Source organism: Artemia franciscana, chromosome 17, assembly GCF_032884065.1.
Source record: "Artemia franciscana chromosome 17, ASM3288406v1, whole genome shotgun sequence".
Taxonomy (NCBI): domain Eukaryota; kingdom Metazoa; phylum Arthropoda; class Branchiopoda; order Anostraca; family Artemiidae; genus Artemia; species Artemia franciscana.
This window is the reverse complement of record NC_088879.1, coordinates 1,457,388-1,482,180: the sequence shown is the minus strand read 5'-3', so window position 1 is coordinate 1,482,180 and position 24,793 is coordinate 1,457,388. Positions and strand designations below refer to the sequence as shown.

The following is a 24,793-nucleotide window of genomic DNA, read 5'->3' as shown; positions in this document are numbered from 1 at the left end:
AACTTTGCGACTGTCCACTTTTTTAGTTCCTCGCAAATTATGCAGCAATTGCGTTTTCAATATCTGTTCAATATATATGAAAAGGTTTTTCCCCTCGTTAATACCTCGCTCTTCACACTAAATCTTAAGTTTTGTCCCAATTCTTTAAGAATGACCCCTGAATAAGAAAGGCCGTAGAATAAATAGTTGAAATTACTAAAAATAATTTAGCATAAAGAGCGAAGTATTTATCTCTTCCTAAATACCTCGCTCTTTATGCTAAAGTATTTTTAGAACCCTTCATATGTGTAATAATCTCTGTTCGTTTTAAGTTTTAATGCTTCTCCTTACTTTCAATTGAAAAAAACTTTTTCATGTTTATATTCTCATTGTTTTTTTTTAATATTAATGCTAGAAACTCCTGCGCCCTTTTTATTGAATTTCTCTTCCCCAATGAAATGTTCCTCCATGGAAAGATCCTCCCATATAGCCCCCTCCCCTAAACCCCACACTCAAACCAAAAAAAAATCCCCCTGAAAACGTCAGAACACTTCCCAATAACCATTACTGTATGTAAACATTGGTCAAAGTTTGTAACTTGCAACCCCTCACCCAGGGACTGTGGGGGGTAAGTTATCCCCAAAGACATAGTTAGTATGGTTTTCGACTATGCGGAACAAAATGGATATCTCAAAACTTTGATCCGTTGACTTTGGGAAAAAATGAGGGTGGGAGGGGGCCTAGGTGCCCTCCAATTTTTTAGTCACTTAAAAAGGGCACTAGAACTTTTCATTTCCGTTAGAATGAGCCCTCTTGAAACACTCTAGGACCACTTGATCGAAACGATGACCCCTGGAAAAAAACAACAAATAAACACGCACCTGTGATTTGTCTTCTGGCAAAGAATAAGAAATCCTACATTTTTGTAGACTGGATCTTGAAATTTTTTCTAAAGGGTTTTCTGATATGCTGAATGCGATGGTGTGATTTTCGTTAAGATCCTATGACCTTTAGAGGGTGTTTTCCCCTATTTTCCAAAATAAGGCAAATTTTCTCAGGCTCGTAACTTTTGATGATAAAGACTAAATTTGATGAAACTTATATTTTTAAAATCAGCATAAAAATATGATTCTTTTGATATATCTTTTAGCATTGAAATTCCGTTTTTTACAGTTTCGTTTACTTCTGAGCCGGGTCGCTCCTTACTACAGTTCGTTGCCACGAACTGTTTGATGAACCTAAGAAACTATATAATCAACGAGTTGTCTAATCTCCTCATACACCTGCGCCCTCGGTGCAAAGATAGAAAAATAATAAAAGACCGTAAAAAAACACACGAAAATACATAAAGCAAACTATAATTAAAAGTTAAAATAGAGAAAATGCTTTTAATAGACAGTGTTAAATTTCACAAAATAAAACACTAGTATATTAAAAGTATTTATCCCTGTTAGAACTTTTATTTACTGTCATGGAAAGGCAGTGTTGTCTTTAAAATTATCTACGTCAGATTTATGGGAGATCTGACTGAAAAAAAACAAAAAAAACACTAAAATGATAACAGATAATAAAATGAGTAGTGGGCAAATATTTACCTGTATTCAAGGCTGTGATAGGACGGTGGTTCAGATGGCTTCAGCTATATATATATATATATATATATATATATATATATATATATATATATATATATATATATATATATATATATATATATATATATATATATATATTACGAAAAGAGAAATCACCAATGCAACAGCACAAACACACTGAAAAAAAAGAGAAAAATAATATAGAGAACTATTATTAAATAGACTAACTATACTATAAAAACTATAAACTAAAACTATACTAACTATATAAAAACTATACTAACTATAAAATAATATAGAGAGCTTCTATAAAAAAAATATAGAAGCTACTATTGTGACCCTGTGACTGCTACTATTGTTGATGGTTACTGGAACAACTTGATACTGCAAGGGGGGGGGGGGGTAAACGGCCTGATGAATTCTCAAGACAGATATCACTTGTAGAGGGAACTAAAATATCTGATATTTTGCGAATTTCAGCATAGGAGGAAACAGGCTGGGTCCCTCCAACATCGTTACTACCTTCAAGTAGAGAATGCTAAAAATCTCTGAGATTTTTTTTTGGAACAATTGAGAAGCTAAAAAGTCATCAATGGCTTCTAAACTTTGGAATTTATTTTTAGCGGGGATAAAATAACTGTTAAATCCTTTAGTTTGAATTCGTTTGAATTGGCAGTGTCACATAAGAATTTAATAGATGGAATATCTGATAAATCTTCCTGACAGATATTGAATTTTTATATGATACTGCTGCTGCAAAAGAATTCCAACTTTAGAATTTACCAGACACTACTGAAACAAAGAAAACACTTGAACAAGTATCTGTAACTAAAAATTTGTTTATTAATGTTATCTTTAGCTGTTTTTCTTATCAAGGATATAAACAAAAGGATCTTTGAGAATCAGCAAAATATTGCTAATCAACAGTGATTAGTTTCATTGAAGTCACTCAAAGCCAGGATGCTCGTAGAAGAGATTGCTTACGGAATTAAACAAAGGTTCATATGAATAATCAATGACAAAGAACATGGAAAGCTATACATTGCTAATAGCGGTTCGGCCAATAGTAGAAAATGTTTAATATTGATACTTTTTGGGCTCTAAATTTTTTGGGACACATTCTGTAGCTAAATCATATTAGGTAATGCAAATTACACCATTTTATGATCTAACAAGGGTTAATTAAAAATATTGATTCTTGAACAGATAATCAAAAATCAAATTTAGCAGAGTTATGAAATTTGACACTGCTTCACCGGTTTGTAATTTTGAGTCATAATTTTGAAAACAAATCCGATTTGTCCAGATATGTATCTCTTCAGTCATTTTATTATATTCTGTCCAACTGTGTTGTCAATTATTTTTCCATAATCTCCTATGCTCCTTAATTAAATCGTGACATATTGATTTAAGTAATTCATCTGACTTTTCTGAGGCATGTGGGACACCTTTTTGTTTTGTGTTAATCTTGGTAAGAATCTCCCTAAGTTGCAACTCTCTTGAGTGTCATTCGGAAATTATTTTTGAAATATTAGAAAATTAGCATGGTGCCTAAACAAAAAACAAACAAATAAACACGTACCTGTGATTTGTCTTCTGGCAAAAAATACGAAATCCCACATTTTCGTAGACTGGACCTAAAGACAGAGGAAGATTTATTACAAGTGAATTAATTATAAACCTCTTTTTTTTAAGTGAGCCAAAAGATAATTGAACTCCCGTAGCTGAACTCTCGTGCAACTGAACCGCCATTTAGCTGAACCCCATTTAACTGAATTCTCGTGCAACTCAACTAGCGCATGACCGATAGGGTTTTTTGGGGTCTGATATACGGATATATTGGTACCGCACCAATACGGATATAATTTGCCGTTAAATTTCACTCTGAAAAATAACTTTATCAAAGTTTAAACATCCTCATCTCATATTCATACTCACATGTTTGCACCTGATTTATTACACACCAAAGAACGGCCTCAATAATTCACTTTGAATTCTAACAATTAGGCCTTTTACAAGAATTGTTTGATTTTCTTTACCTTTTCTGATCAGTTGCTTCTGAGCACATAAAAGAAATTGTGGATATTTACAGAAATTGAAAATAAGAAACAGATTAGTCAATGAAGCTAGTTAAATACAATAAGCACCAATACGTGAAAATCTGATTGACAGAAGTGTAAGAAACTTATTGAAATTGATTATTCAAATCCTATTTTAATTGCACAAGTTTGAATTTCAATCATTCACATAATAATGTGAAAACTAATTCTACTTTCGGATGAAATGGTCTCCTACTAACTAATCCATGCTAGGCATACTGGATGCAAGGTTGTAGCTCGAGTATTAAGTATGAAGGAGAGATTTAAAGATTGTATCGAAAAAATCGTCCAGTATGGCGAGAAATGTGGACACATAAGCTTAATTTCCTAGGTATATAGGTAAATTTTCCAAGGTGTTATTCACGTGGTGGTGACACATTGGGACCTTCCCCCACCTTAAAATGCCTCCTCTCCCTCAACTGTTCCCTTGACTGGATAACATGGCTTTAACCGATTGAACGTTGGATCGTTCACCCACATAAGTACACAATCACCAAACAAATGTATGGTGTATTATATTCTTTATAGTTGTTGTGTACGTTGTGGTATAAGATGTATGGACTTGAAGTCTACTCATATTTAGAATATTACTGCCCTAGGTATGTATTGACAAGTATTGACAACAAACGTAGAAATATGACTCATCTCTGCTGCTCTCTCCTCCATCGTGAGACTTAACTGGTGGCTTCACCCCCAGTAACTGAATAAGTAAAATAACATGAGGAAATCTGGTGACATCTTCTGAATAAGTTATGCGTAAGAAACTATATATCATCTTATAACCGATATTTCTTTCCCGATATCCGATAATGACAATGACCCTCATATCGGTTGGTCATATATCGGTTGGGCACTAAACTCAATCACCGTTACCACTTTTTCAGTGTTCTACAAAGTGGAGCAATATCATGGGGCAAAACACAAGTTAAAATCGTTACATGCTCTGTCTTGTTCAAACTGTTTGTTTTAAAGTCTTGTAATAAATACCTGTCAAGATCATTCATGAAAAGCTCTGTTTTGTTGTCGTAAAAAAATGATAATCGGACATCACAAACCACTGAATCAAAATTTATTTTTTATGTCTCTTAATGAGGGTCCCTTTCTTCTTGTTTACACACTGTGATGTTTTTATCATTTCCTTTTTTTGTTATTTCACTTTGTGGTATTTTTGTGGCTCGAAGTTTGCTTGTGATTTGAAAAGGCTGATTACCTGCTGTAGTAGAAAGGTAAGAGACAAGATTTTTCCGTTTTGTATCCATCTTTTGGCATGAATTTTTTCATATGATCAGGCCTTTCCTGATCGTTGACTAATAAGCATCCTTGTTGAAAAGCTCTGGATTTTGTGACTTTAGATTAAAGAAAGGGATGACAATTTCAGACATATTTTAGGACTTGTGTTCTGATTTGTGGCTGCCGGGACACAAGTTCTTACACATACTCTAAATTTTTCAAGCGGATGCTTGAAAAAAATAAGTTTTTCACCCTTCCCTTGGGAGATTCCCGCCCCAAAAATTCGCTCCATATGAAATCCCCCCCCATGGGAAAAAGTCACTGAAAATCTTCCCCTCGTAAAAATCTAAATGGAAATTTCCCACCGAAAAATTCTCACGCGCACAAAATTGAGCAACCAAAGAAAAAGTACAAGATAGGTAGCTCAAAATGTCGCTCACCCACTCATTAATATTTACGGAAATGAGAAGTTTCCTCATTTCAAAAAGAAAAAGCCTGAAAAGCATGTTTCGCCACTACAAGAATTAAGTTGCTATCAACTAAAAATTTTGAGAATGTCAATTGATTTAAAACTCAAATTGGCAAATTATTAACCTGGACCATTATCTAAATGCTATATTTAGCCCAGTAGATAATTTTTAATTATTTTTAAATAATTTAAATAATTTTTTTATATAATTAATTATTTTTAATTTAAAATTTTATATTTAAAATTTTTTTAAATAATTTAATTATTTTTAAATAATTTTAAAATAATTTTTCGTTAAAATATGCTTGGTGATGGATTTTAGCCCATCAGGTACTTGAAATGAGGGGTGTTGGGTTATTTCTTAGGCTGGGTATGGGGGGGGGTGCCTTATGTCTGAAAGAACCTATTTCGTTGTATTCCCCATGAGCCCTTGGAAAAACATGGAAAACTTTCTAGAGGGGAAAGGAGTTGCTCTACCACCTCTATTCATTTCAATTAAGCCTCGATAACGGTGCTGTTGGGGGATGCTTCCGTTTTTACTAAACAAGACATTTCCTATATTTATTTTAAAGCATCATTTAACTAAACTGGTTTGCCTCATATTTCTTTAAATGTTTTGAAATTATGTGTAAGTGCTCAGTGGAAAATAGATTTTTGAAATGATTTACGGAGTAGGCTAACATTGAAACTTAAAACACAGAAAACATTCAATATATGTGGGGGGCTATCCCCTTCTCAAAACCTCACTCTTCATGCTTATGTTGGACTTTTTGTCAAAATTCTTTAAAAGTGATTGCTTTCAGCAACGTTTTCTGGTGAACAGATGTAAGCATTAAGTAGATTTTATTGGAGATTTTGAGGGGACTGACCAAAACGAGATATATAGTTGTTGCTACAATTTTCTCTAACATAAATGTAAATTATAACAGGGAAAGCTGACCACGAGATCAGCTTGCAAAAAATTATTGATATAATTCACATAAAAAACAATGAGAATAGCTTATTGAATTATTGTAGAATTTCATTTATTACTCTGCTGAACGGAGCCTGATAATCGAAATAAATATCATGCAAATTTTTTTTGTTCAATTTTTCAAACCCAAAAATATTTTGAGACTAACAAAAAGTAATAGTAACATCAATTAACTAGAAAATATTCCGAGAACCTCAATCTGTAAAACAGAAATTGCAGCTGAGATCTGTCACACAACAAGTAAGTAAATAGTTCAAACAGGTCTCAAGGAATAGAATGGACATAGTGTAATAATCGCAAGCAGCTACAGCACAATAAAAACTATAAAAATCAGTAATTAACCTTTGGTGAATTCCTGTCGTATTTGGCTATTCCGCAAACGCAATCTCTTTTTGTATGTATATTTAGATGTCTTATGTGTTTTTTTTTAATAGGGTTAGCGGAGGGTTAAAAACTGATAAACGGAGTTACAGGAAAAATTGTCACTGTGTATACTAGGACAACAATCGATTCATAACATATCCCTTTTACAAAACTTGGTAACCTCTAAGAGAAAGACACTAGAATTTTAGTTACTAGTGGTAGTAGTAGTAAAAACGTGCAAATACTTACTTTTTGGTCAGTTGATCATCTCTCTTATAATTTCCTGAAAGTTCCAATTTATTATACTCAGTCATTCCTGAGTTACACCCTTTTGAGAACTCATATATTTTGATTTATTTCAATACTTCCTCAACACTCTTTGAAAGGCTACTCCTGAAGGCTCTTGTCTTTCTAGAAAGTAAAGGACAAACACACCTACCTTCCTCAATAATATATACTATATGTAAACAATGAACGAATTGCCTAAGTTATCGACCTTTTCCTGAGGGCTTTGTGAGGAAGGGCGTAGCAAGGACGTAATTACTGTACTGGTCAATTATGCTGAAAAATGGCTATCCCTAGATTTTGATTAAACGTGCTTTGGAAAGTAATGGGAGTTAATCATATCCTGGTTGTCCTTCAATCACTTTCGATTCTTAAGGCAGGACGGGCTCTCAAAGAATCTTCCTATACCTCTCATGTTAAACAATTGGTGTTTGCCGGGAGTTCCTGAGGGGGGGGGGGTTACTTGGGAGGATCTTTCAATGGAGGAACGTATTATTGAGGATGAGACTTTCAATGGAGGGGGCGCAGGATTTTCTAGCATTATTTAAAAAAAAATGAAAAAATAAATATGAAAAGTTTTTTCTACTGAAAGTGAGGAGCAGCATTAAAACTTAAAACGAACAGAAATTATTACGCATATGAGGGGCTTACCTCCTCGTAATACCTTGCTCTTTACGCTAAATTATATTTAGAAATTTCAACTATTTATTTCACGGCCTTTGTGATTCAGGGGTCATTCTTAAGGAATTGGGACAAAATTTAAGCTTTAGTGTAAAGAGTGAGGCATCGACGAGGGGTGAGCCCCCTCATATTCGCAATAAAAGCATACGAATATAGAAGTTCGCTACGTAAGTTAATTCGTAAGTTACGCATATTGTTTACTTATGAAAACGTTCGTAAAAAATTAAAAGTTATAGTTGCATTTTTAAGTAATCAAAATATTGGAGGGCAACCAGGCCTCCTCTCTCGCTCCTTTTTTTCAAAATCTTCCGATTAAAACTATTAAAAAGCCATTTAGCCAAAAATAATTAATATGCATATTTCGTTTTAATCATTTATGCGTGGAGAAAAAAAAGATAAAAAAAATGCATTGAATGAAAAACGCCCAGAAATTAAACAAAAAAAAAAATAAATTTTTTTAAATGAAAGTAAGGAGCGACATCAAAACTTAAAACGAACAAAAATTACTCCGTATATGAAAGGGGCTTTTTCTCCTCAACGGCTTTCCTCACTCTTTACGCTAAAGTTTTTTACTGTTTTAAAATGTAGAGTTAAGAGAAAGAGTCAAACTTTAGTGTAAAGAGCGGGGTGTTGAGGAGGAAAAGCCCCTTTCATGTACGGAGTCATTTTTGTTCGTTTTAAGTTTTAATGTCACTCCTTACTTTCATTTAAAAAAACTTGTTTTTTTTTGTTTAAGATCTAGTTAAAGCGATGAAGAAAACTGATAACTTTGTTTTTGACCGAGTTGCCACCCCTAATAAAGAATTGACTAGGGAGTAAATTACTTGGACTTCCGCTAGGCCTTAAAAGAGCACTGGAGCTTTTTTATTTCCAATGGATGGCACTTCTTTTGAAGTTTCTACGACAGCTAGTTCTATATGAAGTTTCTTGGAAAAAAGTACAAATTTAAGTATATCGTAGGCAGCGCTATTGCGCTGCCTATGTTAGGGGTTCATATTGATCTGCCCACGTAATTGTGTACAAATATTCTGTTATGTCTTAAGCTAACTTTTCTGATTTCAGTTGTAGACCTGGTGATTTTAAATATAGGTTTCTACCATTTTAAGGAACGTTCAAGTTCTGATATGATGTTACCTTTAGTTCCTGATTGACAGCTTGTTCAATCGACAGCATGTTCAATTCCCTTGACTGGATATCATGGCTTTAACCGATTGAACGTTGGATTGTTCACCCACATAAGTACACAATCACCAAACAAATGTATGGTGTATTATATTCTTTATAGTTGTTGTGTACGTTGTGGTATAAGATGTATGGACTTGAAGTCTACTCATATTTAGAATATTAATGCCCTAGGTATGTATTGACAAGTATTGACAACAAACATAGAAATATGACTCATCTCTGCTGCTCTCTCCTCCATCGTGAGACTTAACTGGTGGCTTCACCCCCAGTAACTGAATAAGTAAAATAACATGAGGAAATCTGGTGACATCTTCTGAATAAGTTATGCGTAAGAAACTATATATCATCTTATAACCGATATTTCTTTCCCGATATCCGATAATGACAATGACCCTCATATCGGTTGGTCATATAGGTTGGGCACTAAACTCAATCACCGTTACCACTTTTTCAGTGTTCTACAAAGTGGAGCAATATCATGGGGCAAAACACAAGTTAAAATCGTTACATGCTCTGTCTTGTTCAAACTGTTTGTTTTAAAGTCTTGTAATAAATACCTGTCAAGATCATTCATGAAAAGCTCTGTTTTGTTGTCGTAAAAAAAAGATAATCGGACATCACAAACCACTGAATCAAAATTTCTTTTTTATGTCTCTTAATGGGGGTCCCTTTCTTCTTGTTTACACACTGTGATGTTTTTATCATTTCCTTTTTTTGTTATTTCACTTTGTGGTATTTTTGTGGCTCGAAGTTTGCTTGTGATTTGAAAAGGCTGATTACCTGCTGTAGCAGAAAGGTAAGAGACAAGATTTTTCCGTTTTGTATCCATCTTTTGACATGAATTTTTTCATATGATCAGGCCTTTCCTGATCGTTGACTAATAAGCATCCTTGTTGAAAAGCTCTGGATTTTGTGAATTTAGATTAAAGAAAGGGCTGACAATTTCAGACACATTTTAGGACTTGTGTTCTGATTTGTGGCTGCCGGGACACAAGTTCTTACACATACTCTAAATTTTTCAAGCGGATGCTTGAAAAAAATAAGTTTTTCACCCTTCCCTTTGGAGATTCCCGCCCCAAAAATTCGCTCCATATGAAATCCCCCCCATGGGAAAAAGTCACTGAAAATCTTCCCCTCGTAAAAATCTACGTGGAAATTTCGCACCGGAAAATTCTCACGCGCACAAAATTGAGCAACCAAAGAAAAAGTACAAGATAGGTAGCTCAAAATGTCGCTCACCCACTCATTAATATTTACGGAAATGAGAAGTTTCCTCATTTCAAAAAGAAAAAGCCTGAAAAGCATGTTTCGCCACTACAAGAATTAAGTTGCTATCAACTAAAAATTTTGAGAATGTCAATTGATTTAAAACTCAAATTGGCAAATTATTAACCTGGACCATTATCTAAATGCTATATTTAGCCCAGTAGATAATTTTTAATTATTTTTAAATAATTTAAATAATATTTTTATATAATTAATTATTTTTAATTTAAAATTTTATATTTAAAATTTTTTTAAATAATTTAATTATTTTTAAATAATTTTAAAATAATTTTTCGTTAAAATATGCTTGGTGATGGATTTTAGCCCATCAGGTACTTAAAATGAGGGGTGTTGGGTTATTTCTTGAATGAAAAACGCCCAGAAATTAAACAAAAAAAAAATACATTTTTTTAAATGAAAGTAAGGAGCGACATCAAAACTTAAAACGAACAAAAATTACTCCGTATATGAAAGGGGCTTTTTCTCCTCGACGGCTTTCCTCACTCTTTACGCTAAAGTTTTTTACTGTTTTAAAATGTAGAGTTAAGAGAAAGAGTCAAACTTTAGTGTAAAGAGCGGGGTGTTGAGGAGGAAAAGCCCCTTTCATGTACGGAGTCATTTTTGTTCGTTTTAAGTTTTAATGTCACTCCTTACTTTCATTTAAAAAAACTTGTTTTTTTTTGTTTAAGATCTAGTTAAAGCGATGAAGAAAACTGATAACTTTGTTTTTGACCGAGTTGCCACCCCTAATAAAGAATTGACTAGGGAGTAAATTACTTGGACTTCCGCTAGGCCTTAAAAGAGCACTGGAGCTTTTTTATTTCCAATGGATGGCACTTCTTTTGAAGTTTCTACGACAGCTAGTTCTATATGAAGTTTCTTGGAAAAAAGTACAAATTTAAGTATATCGTAGGCAGCGCTATTGCGCTGCCTATGTTAGGGGTTCATATTGATCTGCCCACGTAATTGTGTACAAATATTCTGTTATGTCTTAAGCTAACTTTTCTGATTTCAGTTGTAGACCTGGTGATTTTAAATATAGGTTTCTACCATTTGAAGGAACGTTCAAGTTCTGATATGATGTTACCTTTAGTTCCTGATTGACAGCTTGTTCAATCGACCCTGGTTTTTACGATCTTTAGAACTCCCAAATATAATTATAGGCTACCACCGGTGCTAGGGAAAGGTTGGTTGGACATATGGGTATACTTTCAATCTTAGAACAACTTTGATTCTATTGGTTTTATCGTGCTTAGACTGGAAAACATGGAAAACAAGATGTTTCGTTCTAGCTTTACCAAGTTAATTTTTAAAAATTTGATTTTAGGGGCTCTTGGTTCTTCAGTCAACATGACAAAGTTTACATAAAAATTACTTAAAAATCGCCAGTCTGGTACTGTGTGAGTTTTTCTTCAAGGATGAAAGGAAATTATAGGAGAGGGGAGAGCAAATAGCAGGTGAGGTACTATTTGGGGGTCTGTTTGTCTAACTACCGCTTGTCCCAAGTTTCCACTGTCCATAGATTAAGAATATAGGTATATTCAGAATATCGATAGATAGAAAGGGAACTCCTTGATGAAAGTGAAGCACCTTATGGCTGATTTTCCACAAATTGTTAAAAAATAAGTGCTAAACTGAAAGGTGTTTGTAATAAGAAAGCCGTAGCCTTAACAATTTGGTTATAAAATTATTTATGTTATCAAGAATTTCACTAATTTTTCTTGCAACAAGGACTTGACAAATTTCTAGAAGGAAATTGGTTTAAAATAAACACGTAAATAAAACTCAGCAAAAAGGGGTTTTGAAACTCTTATTTTCTTCTCCCCAATTACCCTTCATTACACTGATTCATGTTATTATAATTTTCTGTTTTTGGCTTGTCAATCTAGTCGAAACCCTTTATTTCGAATTTAGGGTATTGTTTACTGCGTAGACTAACAATATGGTTTTAAGTTAATTCAAATTTAAGTGTTTTTTATGCTGTTTTGTATTAACGCTATCACCGTCGTCTCTTTTTTTTCTAGAATAGGAAATGATTTATCCTTCTGTCATATACATCTAAAAAAAGCAAAATTTTATTTCCGTAACAAAAAAAATTCAAAACAAATTTTAGTTTATTTTAGTTCTCAGTTCAGGATCGCTTACGTTATTATGTATCTGCAAAAATGTTTATGGTGTCTGAGCAATAATTAAAATTTTTTAACTCAAACCAGAAAATTATGTTAAAGAAGGAACTGTTGTCCAAAGTTTATATTAAAAGACGATAATCAGAAGAACAAACCATTGCAAAAATTGGACTTAGTTACCTGCCTGATTCTTTGAGGCTGGCAGTCGACATGACTGGTAATATATTATGAAAGGGTCCAACAGTTTGTATTAAAAAAAGAAAGTAAGACCTAAGTACTAGCCAGGCTGCAAATTTGAAAAATGAAAAAAACTCGGACAACATTTTAAAACTTAAATTGTCAAGAAAAAGGTAGTTTGAAGGTGAAGGACGTGATGAACCGGGTCCAAAAATTTTATAATCTGAACTGTCAAAAAAGGCAGTTTACGTGATGAACAAGGTGGGTGCAATTTGCAAAGATTACAATCCATTTTTAGAATAAATTAGACAAAATTTAATACCCCTGCCAGGAAGTTCTAAATTCACTCTGGTCGAAGCCCTTTTCCAAACTTTCCATGACCACTCGTTCTACATGATGAGACCGTACCGTGGACAAAAAAAAAAATAGTCATAGGAGACACATCTTTCGACTGTGTGAACAGTATCGCGTTGAGTCCTGCTTCTGAAATCTCAAGAAATGGAGTGTGCACAAAGGTGCTTGTCGATAAGCGTTCTCCAATTATAGTCCCTAAATTATCTCTGAACAACTTAGGTTGAAGAGACGAAATATGTCTATATTTATGAAGATTAGAGGCCCCTCCTCCAGCTTTTGCCATTAAAGCTGCAAGAATAAAGGAATCCTCGTATTCAAACACACGAGCAGTTTTGGGGTTATTTTCTAAATGGTTTCAAACTCCTTCGCTTAATTGATTTCATGTGCTAGATGAGAAGAAAATGAGTAAATATAGCCTACTTGTACGGGCCTCGGCCTCTACTAAATAGATGGTGTCACTTTTATTGAATGAAAAACGAAAATAAAAGAACGGGGGATAACAGTTTATTCCTGTTTAATGGTGTGTTCTTGGAATATTCTTGAGGACTGGTATTTTTTTTTTAACCTAGTTTCAGCGTGTTTAGTCAGTGACGTGTTGAATAGACCCTTTCAAGTTTATGGAGGCCGCGAAGAGCTTTCAAAGTTTTTTTTGTAGCAACCGGAAGAACCATTGATGAGTAATCCTGAAAATGAACCTCCTGCCATAGATAATTGGAGTGACAAGCCGGAAAGCCCGAAGGAAGAATCTAACGCGTGGAAGACCAAAGACAGACCCAGACCATTCAAAGACAGACACAGAACGTGGTAGATTCAGGGGAGGTCGTGGAAGAGGAAGAGGGCGTGATGGATTCCGTGATGGTAAGTCACGGAACCGTGATAGAGTGTAATAAAAATTTGTATTATCTGGTTAATGCGCAGAATTTGATATGGATTACTGTCTTTAATGAGTTTTCTTTCTTCTTTTTGAAGAAATAAGGATGTACCTAGTTGTATTGAGTGACCTAAGTCATAAAATGCTCAATGATTTAAAAATCAAGAACTGGGGGAGATAAGATAGCCAAACTTACTTTAGTTTTTATTGCTGATTTCAAATAATGAACTTATCACGATTGTTAAAAGAGTAAGTTTTATTTTTAAAAAATATGTTCGTGTTTTTTTATTGTTGGGGCAAATACCATTAGTCATTTGATATATGTCAGTTGGCAAGATCAGGTGGAAATTTGGTTGTCCTAGTCCTCATATAAATCAGTCTTCTCAATCCCCCGGGAGTTCTAGACTCAATTATTTCGCCGTTTCGGTAAAATAAAACTAATGTGGCTCAAATCATATTCTACGAGCTTGGAATCATGGGTGCCAGAAATTCGAAAAAAAAACACTTTTTATTTTAAACTTTGGTTGTAAAATATCGAAAAATCCTTACCCCCTACTACATTTTTTTGGCGAAGCTGCACTTCTACTTGGGATACGATTAAAAAGTAGATACCATATTACAAGGTTTGACTATTTAGCGTAATATTTATATTTCTCCATAACTGGCTCATAGTCAAGCTTTTAGAAGCTGTCTTCTTTCAAGGTCAGCTAATATATAACTGAGGTAAGACCCTAGTACTTGGTCATTACCTTATCCTTGGCAGATATTCTGATTTGAAAGTCTTTCCTATACATACAACAGGCTAATCATTGACAATAGGTTTATATAGTTGGGATTGGCCGATAGCTAGGACTAGACTATTTGGGATTGGCTAGCAGTGAGGATTAGACCTGACTGACTATTTGGGATTGTCTGATAGTTAGGATTAGTTTACTGAGGACTGGCTGATAGTTAGGATTAGATTACTTAGGATTGGCTGATAGTTACAACTAGACTATTCGGAATTGGCTGATAGTTAAGACAGGCTATTTAGGTTGGGCTGATAGTTATGACTAGACTAGTTGGCATTGGCCAATGGTTAGGGCTGGACTACTTGGGATTGGCTTATAGTTTAGACTAAACTATTTGCGATTGGCTGATAGTTAGGACGAGACTATTTGGGATTGGCTGACTGCAAATTGGAAAACTTCTGGTTTTTCAACATTTCACTGAAGATTAACTCTTTCTGTTATTTTGATATGTTATTCTAAGATATTCTCCAAGATAGGCTCAAGCTTTAAACATGTCTCCAACAATAGGCTCGATTGTTTTCTCTCAGTGTATTCGAAATTTTGAGTGTTGTGTATGGTTAAAATATTTAAGCTAATCACATAGTATAAAGTTAACAAACATTTTGACAAATCTAGTATGAAAACAGTCCACTTTATAGGTACTCAACGCAGATTGTACAATGACTTAATTGTTGAAGTGGAGATCAGCTGTCCAACTACTGGGTATCTTACCCTATAAATTATTCTATCCAATTTCTAGTCATAGAATTCCTAGTTCAAGCCATTTCAGTGTCGTTTCAAATTACAGAGTAGGCAGTTTACCGTACTTCATAATCAATCTGATAATCTCCGAATGCCGATAAAATTTGTTGATTTTGTGATCTACTCGGGATATCATCAGCTAGTCTGAGTGTTTTTAAGAATAGTGGTGGTTCTAGGCCTGGGCAGCTGTCCCCCCCACAGTTTTGCTGACATTTAGCCTTAAGTTCTTTTTTTTATATACTCATGTTGTTTATCTTGTCCCCCTCCCTCTGCACATTATAAAGCCTCAAACCACTACTGTTTAAGAGCCTTACATAACTCAAGAGTGGCTCATACATTTTCAGTTTATGATAAAAAACCAAAAGTAACTGCTGAAGTAAGAAAGCAGCATTGTTGACTTTTCTTGTGATAACAAATTTTAACTGAAGATGTGAATCTCACTAGGGGAATTGAGACACAATTATCAGTTATAGTTTTTATATTTGGGAAGAGCGTTGGATGGTAAATCGAATTGTATGTTTGTATTTCAGTTAGCGAATTTAATAAAGAATTGACAGGTTTACAGCCAAAAGTGCCAAAACCAAAAAATGATTTAAAAAAAAAGAATCACTTTCAAGCACTCTGGTGTGAGAAAAACTATTCTGTCTGATCCCTGTGAGAGCCCCTAAATATGAAATACGTTGACAAAAAAAAATTATCAGCCAAAGAAACAGAAAATAAATTGTGAACATGTAAAATGCTTTCAAATTTCTTCATGTAAAATGTCCCTTTTTAGGACTTCTTTGACACTAAATGTGTGCAATAAGTTTATTGCATTTTAATAATTTTAATTGTCAACTTAACACTTTTTAATTGTGAGTTTCATTTACTTTTCCTTATATTTAAGTCTTCAGACAAAAAGTGTTCTCACAAAACCTTCCAAAGCTTGATTTGACTTAGCTTAAACTGTGTAAAATTATAGTTTTTTGGCTTCTTGCTATCTTGGAAACCAGTTGAGCTTGGTGAATGAAAATGTAAAAAATCAATCCAGGGTCCTAAGCATATTGTGGGTAGGTATTGTCAAGTTTTTACGTCTACCCTTGTCTTTAGTTTTCAATCCCTTTTTCATTGGCTTTGATTTTTGAAAATGCAGTTCCTGCTATTTCAGTGGAATTTAAAGGATATCTTTTCTTCTCAATTTAAAAATTTATGTACAAATATCTAAAACTTATAAGTCAGGAGGTAGGAAGCTAAGAACACTTGAGCAGAAAATCCCTTGTACCTCATTTGAGCAGTAAATCTATTTTGCAGGGTTTCATTTGCAAACTGTTTAGGTCATCAGAGGTCTCTCCCCTCGGGAGGGGGGAACCAAAGGATCAAGGTGCTTCAAAATATCTTCCCCAGAGATTCCTTGAGAATCCCTTATGTGGGATGATCTTTCCATAGAGCAATTTTAGCATGGGGAAAGGGGATTTTCCATAAAGATTTCTCAGCATTATTCAAAAAATTATAAAAAACATATTTTTTCAACTGAAATAAGGAGCATCATTAAAACTTAATACGAACAAAAATTATTATGTATGTGAGAGCACAATTATTACGTATATAAGGCCTTGATGCATCTCTGACAGATTCGTTCACCTAACTCAACTACTTTTTTAGCTAACAAAGAGCTCCTGAACTAGAATTTTACCAAACCATTGAAACGTCAAATCTGAAATTAATTTTGAGGCATTGCAATATAAAACGGAAAATGTGAATAAAGCAAGAAGTAAGGCCCCTGATGGATTTCTGTAAATATGTGCTTAATTGAATTGTGTTCATTTTCATAAACATAGAGTTAAGTGGGGTTGTACTTGCTTGAAGTTGAGTTGAATAGCGGCTTGAACTGGAGTGGATTGAGTTAAGTTGCGTATAAATTGAAAGAGTCTTGAACTGAAAGGGGTTTGAAAGCTGCACGAACGTTGAGTTCAACGGGTTAATTTAGACCCAAATCCTTAATTAGACTCAGATGAATTTTACTTACAGTTACAGAAGCAAATAGACAGGGTACCAGGTAGAGAAATGGTCTTTCCTAGGAGATTTTAACGCCCAGGCTGGTAGAAATAGGGATAGATGGTATCCTACCCTACATAAATTTGGTGTAGGAAAAGAAAAACGTTATGGGTATAGACTTTTGCAATTTTGTAGGGTATAACAACCTAGTTATAACCAATACGGTGTTTAGTCACAAAATGGGCCATAAGTTGAATTGGTATTCACGTGATGGTAAGACAGCAAACCTTATTGATTACATTATTGTAAATCGAAGACTAGCAGGATCAATACAAGATACGAGGGTGTATAGGAGTGCTGTTATTGATGTTAAAAGTAAAGATCACGATCTAGTAGTGTCTAAGGTTAATTTAAAGCTGAAATTTCGCAGGGGAAACTACCTCCCTGAAAGTTATGATGTTGGTAGATTCCAGGATGAAATTTTGAGAAAACTTTCCAGGAACAGCTGAATACTAAGCTTGAGAGTTTAAATTTCGACAATGTGGAAGATGGATAGATTAATTTTAGAAAAACAATTTGTGAAGTTGCTGATGGTGTCTTAGGGAAGAGTGCTAGGACTGCAACTAGGAATATTAGTGAAAAAGCTTTAGGTTTAATGCAGAGTAGAAGTGGTTTGCATACGAATTATCTGAGTGATAGGTTGTATGAAAACAAAAGGAATGTAAAGAAAATGGAGACAGCATTAAAATATGAACTAAAGAGAAATGAAGTGGAGGCCCTGGATAAAATTGCTGAGGATCTGGAAGATGCAACTAGACGGCACAATAGTAAAATATTATATAGGCACGTTATTAAATTGAAAGGGAGTGGTCAATCCGGACTAGTCCCAGTTAAAGATAGAAATGGGGCCACAATTAGTGATAAGGAAAAAGTTAAAGAAAGATGGGTGGAACAGTTTGAGAATGTGCTAAACCGAGATACAGGTGCAGGAAAATATATTGATGAAAATGAAAAAGTTTGTGATACCTTGGATGTGAAGGAAGATTTGTTTAGTGAGGAAGAATTAGCGACAGTATTAAAAGGATTAAAAAATAATAAGGCTCCAGTGGCTGATAGTGTGATAAATGAGTTTCTTAAATATTGTGGCTCTGAAATTAGGAATAAGCTACTGAAGATTATGAATATGACCTTGAAAAGGGGAAGTACCTAATGATTTTAGGAAAACATTACACCACTGTATAAGAAAGGTGACAAGAGTGAGTGTCGTAATTATTGAGGCATTAGCCTGGTCTCTGTAGGTAAGAAATTACTTAGTAATATGATACTTTGTAGACTGAGAGATGCTGTGGACAAAGTTTTAAGGGAAGAACAGTCGGTTTTAGAAAAGGTAGAGGATGTGTCAACTAAGTTTTCACTCTTAGGTTAATACTTGAGAAGTCCCTTTGATGTCAAACACCTTCGGTCGTCAGTATTATCAATTATGAGCGAGCTTTCGATTCTGTTGATAGAAAAGTGTTAGCAAAGGTCTTATCCTTACATTGCATAACAGGAAAATACATTAAAGTGATTTGTGCTATGCACGAGAATAATACTGTTGCGGTTAAAGTAGGAAATGAGGCTAGTTAAGCAGCATTAACTGGTTTTGTATTGAATCAGAAATTAAGCAGGGTTATGTTCTATCCCCTTTATATGGATCATTTTGATGAACTTCGTCTTAAGGAGCACAGGAAAATGATTTAAGCATATTAGATGAATGTATGAGCAAAATAAACGAATTTTACAGGTTTTGCGAGTTCAGGGTGCTAGAATAGGCCTGAAAATTAATATGAAGAATACTAAGTCACTAAAGCTTGGAATAAGTGAAGATGAAAAGGTGACGTTGGGTAACGAAAAGATTGATCAGGTTGGTAGTTTCACTTACCTTGGTAGTATTATTAGTAAAGACGGTAGGAGCAGTGAAGATGTTAAAAGTAGAATAGCTAAGGCTCAGACTGTTTTTTCACAGTTAAAAAAAAGGAAGAATAGAAAGATAAGTCTGCAAACCAAGATTAGAATATTGGAAGCTACAGTGATGACAGTGGTCAAATTTGGCTCTGAAGCATGGGCGCTCCGAAAAGCAGATGAAAAACTTACTAGATGTTTTCCAGAGAAATTGTCTATGGATTGTTCTGGGTACCAGTCTGACTGACCGAATTTTAAACAATAAGTTGTACGAAAATTGTGGTTCAATCCCGCTTTTTAGGGCTATAATGAAAGAAAGGTTGATTTGGCTAGGCCACGTTCTGCGGATGAAGGATGACAGATTGCCGAAGATTGTCCTTTTTGGCCAACCGTCTGGGACTACACGGAACGCAGGTTGTCCTTGTGTGGGTTTGGAGGATGTCATAAATAAAGATTTAAAGGAAATGGGAACTTCATGGGGAGGGGTTAAAGAAGGAGGCCTTGAATAGATTAGGTCGGAGGAAGAGCGTGCGTGGCTGTGTTGGCCTCAGGCGGCTTGGTACTGTAGTGAGTTATTAGTGGTAGTAGTAGCGAACCCAGTGGAAGCTGAACATTGCTTAACCCGGCAGTGTTGTGTTGTGAAGTCGTGCGTAATATCGATTCTATCCAACGCAATACCTGTGAAACTTGTACGATTGTTCGAACTTTTGTATTTCCATTTGAAAATCTATGTATTTGGTTTATTCTACACATCTCGCCAGTTGATTCTTTTCAGTTACAAAAAGCTTATTGGAATTGAAAGTTAGGAGAAACATCAATACTTCTTAAAATATGAGATACATGTCTTCACACGAGGGGGCTGCAAGCCTCCTAAACATCCACTTTTATCCTTAAATGTAACCATTGCTTTACTGAAAGTGTTTTAGAATGCAACAAATACAACCAGTTGTAGTTTTAAATGTTTTATTTGCCGATTACCTTCCACAACATCTAAACTGAAAATATTTTGTTAAACAAATACACATAAATAAGCCTCAAATAATCTCAGTCTACAGTTATGCAGAAGAAAAAAAATCATATTTCCCTGCCCTTTTGTTAAAGAGTATTCATGCTTGAAACACTGAGGGTGGTAAAAATCCGAGTTTAGCTTGAAAATTCTGTGTAAGAAAAAGATAGTCACCCTCATAAATATGATAATATTTTCCTATTTTAGTTTTATTGCTTGTTTACTTTCATTTTTAGCAGAAAGTCTGCCTGAAGGTGGGCGTGTTCCTTCCAATGCTTCCCATAGTCGAGAGCTTGTATCTTGGCTGATATATAGGCCTAGATTATTTGGGACTGGCTGGTAATTGTGACTAGACTATTTGGGATTGGCTGATGGGACTGGCAGATTGTTAGCTTTGCTATTGGTGTAATAAGACATTTGACCCTCGTATGACGTTACTTCAATGGCGTTTTGACTTAATTCCAGAGGCGCCATTTGGGCCAAATCTTGGGGTGGGCATGAACTCCATCTTGCCCCCCCTCTCGACTCACTTCGTGTCGCGTAAGAAAAAATGTTTTTCCTGGGTTTTGGCAGCACATCGATCGAATATTCTAAGTAAAAACGCATTTTCAGCACCTGTGTGTTGCTTGGAAATGTATTATAACCAAATGTGGAACTCAGCCACACTGACCTCTGAGATTAATTATAACATCAATGATCACAATCAACGAGGTTAAGTGATTAAACTGAAAGTGGAAAATTCAACCAGACTACAGGGTGGCCTTCCTCAGCGAGAAACTTTCTTATTTAAGTAAACAATACGTCGGTGAAAGTAATTTTCAGTAGCATGCTGAGGGTTGTAGCCAAAATCTCGGTTTTCCTTCAGCAAAAATCTTTCAGATCAAATATATTTACAAAAAGGAAAAACATAACAAGAAAAAAAATATTACAACACTCAAGGTAACAAGGGGAGCCACCGAGGTTTCATCTTTGCAAAATCGTCAACAAGCTGGTCGTAGTCCAATTTTATACTAAATCCTTCTCTGCAAACATCAAAAGGAGGTGATTGAGACAATCGTCTCCTGTTGTAGACCGCAGGTAGTATTTCATTATTTCCAGGTAAGAAAAAACGCTCATTGCTCGCTGTTGTCCCAGGAAGGTTAGCAGCAATACGAAGTACTTTAATTAATTCTGAGTAAGCCACTGGTAATGCCTGAAGATGGTTGACACTGTCTAGGAAGTTTTCCGGCTTTTTCTCCTCATCCAGCAATCAATACTTGGCAATACGAGCTTGAGATTCGAGAAGAATGTCGTCGATATCCAGCTGGCCGTAAAGAGCAGAGAAACGCTTGAGCAACTCTGTGTCCATTAAAAAGAAAATTATTTCCTTGCTATCCTCCAGTCGCTTTAATTACTTTTTTTTATAATTCAGCAACATCCCAGGAATGCTCAATGCCTACACCTTCTGAAATATCTAAATTACGTATTGATATAGTCATTGATGTGTTTTTAAGGTTCAGGTTATAGGATAGCGTGTCAGCAATTTCTGTTGGATTAGAAATTTTGACATGAATTCAATTCCCCCTACATGTTTATCCTTTATAGGCTCCAAAATAACACGAAAGCATTGCTTTTTATAAGCATTTTCCTTTTCTTTTTCCTTACTTTCCTTGTCTTTTTCTAAAAGTTTCGGTAAAAAACTTTTCTCCTTACTTATTCTCTTTTTTTTCATTACTTTTCCTTTTCTCATTTCCTCATTTATCGCTTTCTTTTTTCTTTACTTTTCGTTGTTACAGCGGTAGCTGCATTAGCAGCTACCGCAGTTACTTAGCAATAGTTACATTAGCAGTTACTATGGGAACAAGTCCCATAGTAACAAAAAAAAAACAGCCCAAAGCCACTAAAAATGGTTAAGACGGTCGTGATTTGTGATTTAATCCATATGTTTGCACCTGAAAACAGTGTATTAATATAACATAGTAATTTTTACCCGGAAAAAATCACTGTTGTTAACTTTTCTTTCTTTTTTTACTGAAAAAAATCTGTGTTTAGGACTATATAAGGATTCTCTTATCATTTTATGTATCCATATAGGATACATATATAAAGTTTTAGAGCTTTCGAGTGGAGATTTTGTGCAGGGTAACTTGTCCGGGAGAAAAAAATTTCCAGTGCCAGGAAATTCATCCAATACTAATCTTCTCCGTTTCACGGTAATCCCGTGGCATCAAAAAGGGTATTTTGTCTTGTCTGTTTTCAAGGTAAAGACCAAATTGCCTTCAAACTTATTTATCTTCTGCAAAAATGAGTGCTCGTAACATATTTTGTTCTATGCCGCGGATACAAGTAAACCTATGGTCTTCTCTGTAAGTGAGCATGAACAGAAATTGGTCCTTGTTTTTTTTTTTCTTCTTTTTTGACTGCCAATGGTTGAGATATGAAAGAATCTGCCATTCAAGCTAATGAAATATGTTTACGTTTTCGTTATAAGTCTGAAAAGGAAGATCGGTGTAAAACTAGCTTACAATGGAAACTTTGTTGAATCTTAAATTTTGGTATCCTTTAACTACTTCATACCACTTTTCTTATCATCAGTCAATTTATTACCGTTCATTTTGCGACATATAATATGGTTGTTTTTATTATTTCTCAATAAATACTAGAGCTCTAGTCACTAATAGTGCGAAGTTCTTTAATGGTGGTATACTTTAATTGAATATTTAATATATAGATACAGTTATGTTAGTTATTTAATATAATGCGTTCTGAACCGCTTGCTTTCCATAATTCTCTGTTACAGTTTCTATAATTTTGTTACTAAAGTATTATTTTTACGTCATATTTAGGCATATTTCATTAGAATTAACCTAACTTCACCCGTTGAGTGTGTTATGGATAATACGCAAGTACTGAAAATATTATAGTTTTTGCTATATCTCATGTTACTTTCTTTTCTTCTTTTTTATACTCCTTCCCTTTAAAAGTTCTTATGTACAAGTGTCAATGAGTAAGTGAGAAATCTACCGTAAAACCATATGTCTCTTAAATAAGCTCCCGTCTGTATATTTTTGCAACTTGTGGCAATTTGTTCTATTGTAATTGCAAAATAAATGATAATTTAAATCTTCTAACATGGTGCAATATTTTTTTCAGGCGGTCGTGACGAAAATCGTGGTGGAGAATCACGTGGTCGTGGTGGCTATGGCAACCCATTCCGTCCTTAGAATAAAATTTTTTGAAGTTGCAAAAATCGGACATTATCTTATTTTATTTCCGATTATTTTGTGTTTTGAATCAACAGTTTGTAATACATTTATGAGGCTTTGGTAGCTATCAGCATTTTTTTTTCGACCAAGTAAACGGAAGTTTTATATTCTTAGAAAAAATAGGTACAGTGACTGCTCGATAACCTCCTTATTGGTGCCTCTATGTAACTTTTTTCTAGATCTCCTATAAATCCCGTAGCAGTACTATGGATTCGAAGGTTTGCTTTTTATCTTATTCGAGAGAAAAAAAAATGATTGCAAAGCATACATTCAAAGACCTCTTCCTTTTCATTCCTTTACATGGACTCTTGTGTCGAGATGAAATAAAAAAATAAAACAAGTTTTTTCAACTGAAAGTAAGGAGCGACATTAAAACGGACAGAAATTACTTCGTACATGACAGGGGCTGCTTCCTCATCAACGCCCCGCTCTTTACGCTAAAGTTTGACTCTTTCTCTCAACTCTTCTTTTTAAAAAAGTAAAAAACTTTAGCGTAAAGAGTGGGGCCTTGATGAGGAAGCAGCCCCTTTCATATACTAACTAGTTTCTGTTCGTTTTGAGTTTTAATGTCGCTCCTCATTTTCAGTTGAAAAAACTTTTTTTTTGTTTTATTTCTGAAAGTTTTTGAATCAATGTATGTTTTGATTTTGGCTCTCCGCAGAGGAATAATTAAAACGAAATTTGCATATTTGTTTTTTTTTATCTAAATGGCTTTCTCATAATTTTGATCGAATGATTTTGAGAAAAAAAGAGCGGGGGAGGAAGCCTAGTTGCCCTCCAAATTTGGTTAATTAAAAAGGCAACTAGAACTTTTAATTTTTTATGAACCTTTTTATTAGTTAAAGATATACGTAACTTATAAATTAGCTTAAGTAAAGAACTTTTTATTCTCATGTTTTTATTACATATATGAGAGGGTTTGCCCCCTCGTCATTATCTCTCTCTTTACACTAAATCTTAAATTTTGTCCAAATTCATTAAGAATGACCCCTGAATCACAAAAGCCGTAGAATAAATAGTTGGCATTACTAAGAAAACTTCAGCGTAAAGAGCGAGGTATTAGGAGGTGAGCCCCTCATAGGGGTAATAATTTCTGTTCATTTTCAGCTTTAATGCTGCTCCTTACTTCCAGCTGAAAAAACTTTTTCATATTTATTTTTTCAATGTTTTTTTTTAAATAATGCTAGTAATTCCTGCGCTCCCTTCACGGAAATTTTCTTCCCCCATGACAAACTCCTCAATGGAAAGTTCCCCCAGCATATCCCCCTCTTCTCAACCCCTCCCCCGACCAAAAAATCCTCCTGAAAACGCCTGTACGCTTCCCAATAACCATTTCTATATATAAGCACTGGTCAAAGTTTGTAACTTGTAGCCCCTACCACGGGGACTGTGGGGGAGTAAGTCGTCTCCAAAGACATAGTTATAAGGTTTTTTGACTACAC

At 34.6% G+C, this 24,793-nt stretch overlaps 2 protein-coding genes across 7 annotated transcripts in view; one reads left to right on the top strand and one right to left on the bottom strand.

Annotated features, from left to right (window-relative positions):
* LOC136037670 (uncharacterized) overlaps nt 1-24,244 on the top strand; it is a 55,307-nt gene extending 31,063 nt beyond the window's left edge. For 5 of the 6 annotated variants that reach the window (XM_065720399.1, XM_065720403.1, XM_065720400.1 and 2 more), the window contains one exon: nt 23,239-24,244. In XM_065720399.1, coding sequence (XP_065576471.1) covers nt 23,239-23,415 — 177 coding nt within the window. In that variant the 3' untranslated portion in view covers nt 23,416-24,244. Of the gene's footprint in view, nt 1-13,437; nt 13,581-23,238 lie in introns of those variants that run through there. The other variant, XR_010620010.1, reaches the window with a different exon arrangement.
* Nucleotides 1-24,793, bottom strand: part of LOC136037674 (methionine synthase reductase-like) — a gene marked incomplete at its 3' end in the record, with an annotated part of 463,030 nt that overhangs the window by 388,413 nt on the left and 49,824 nt on the right.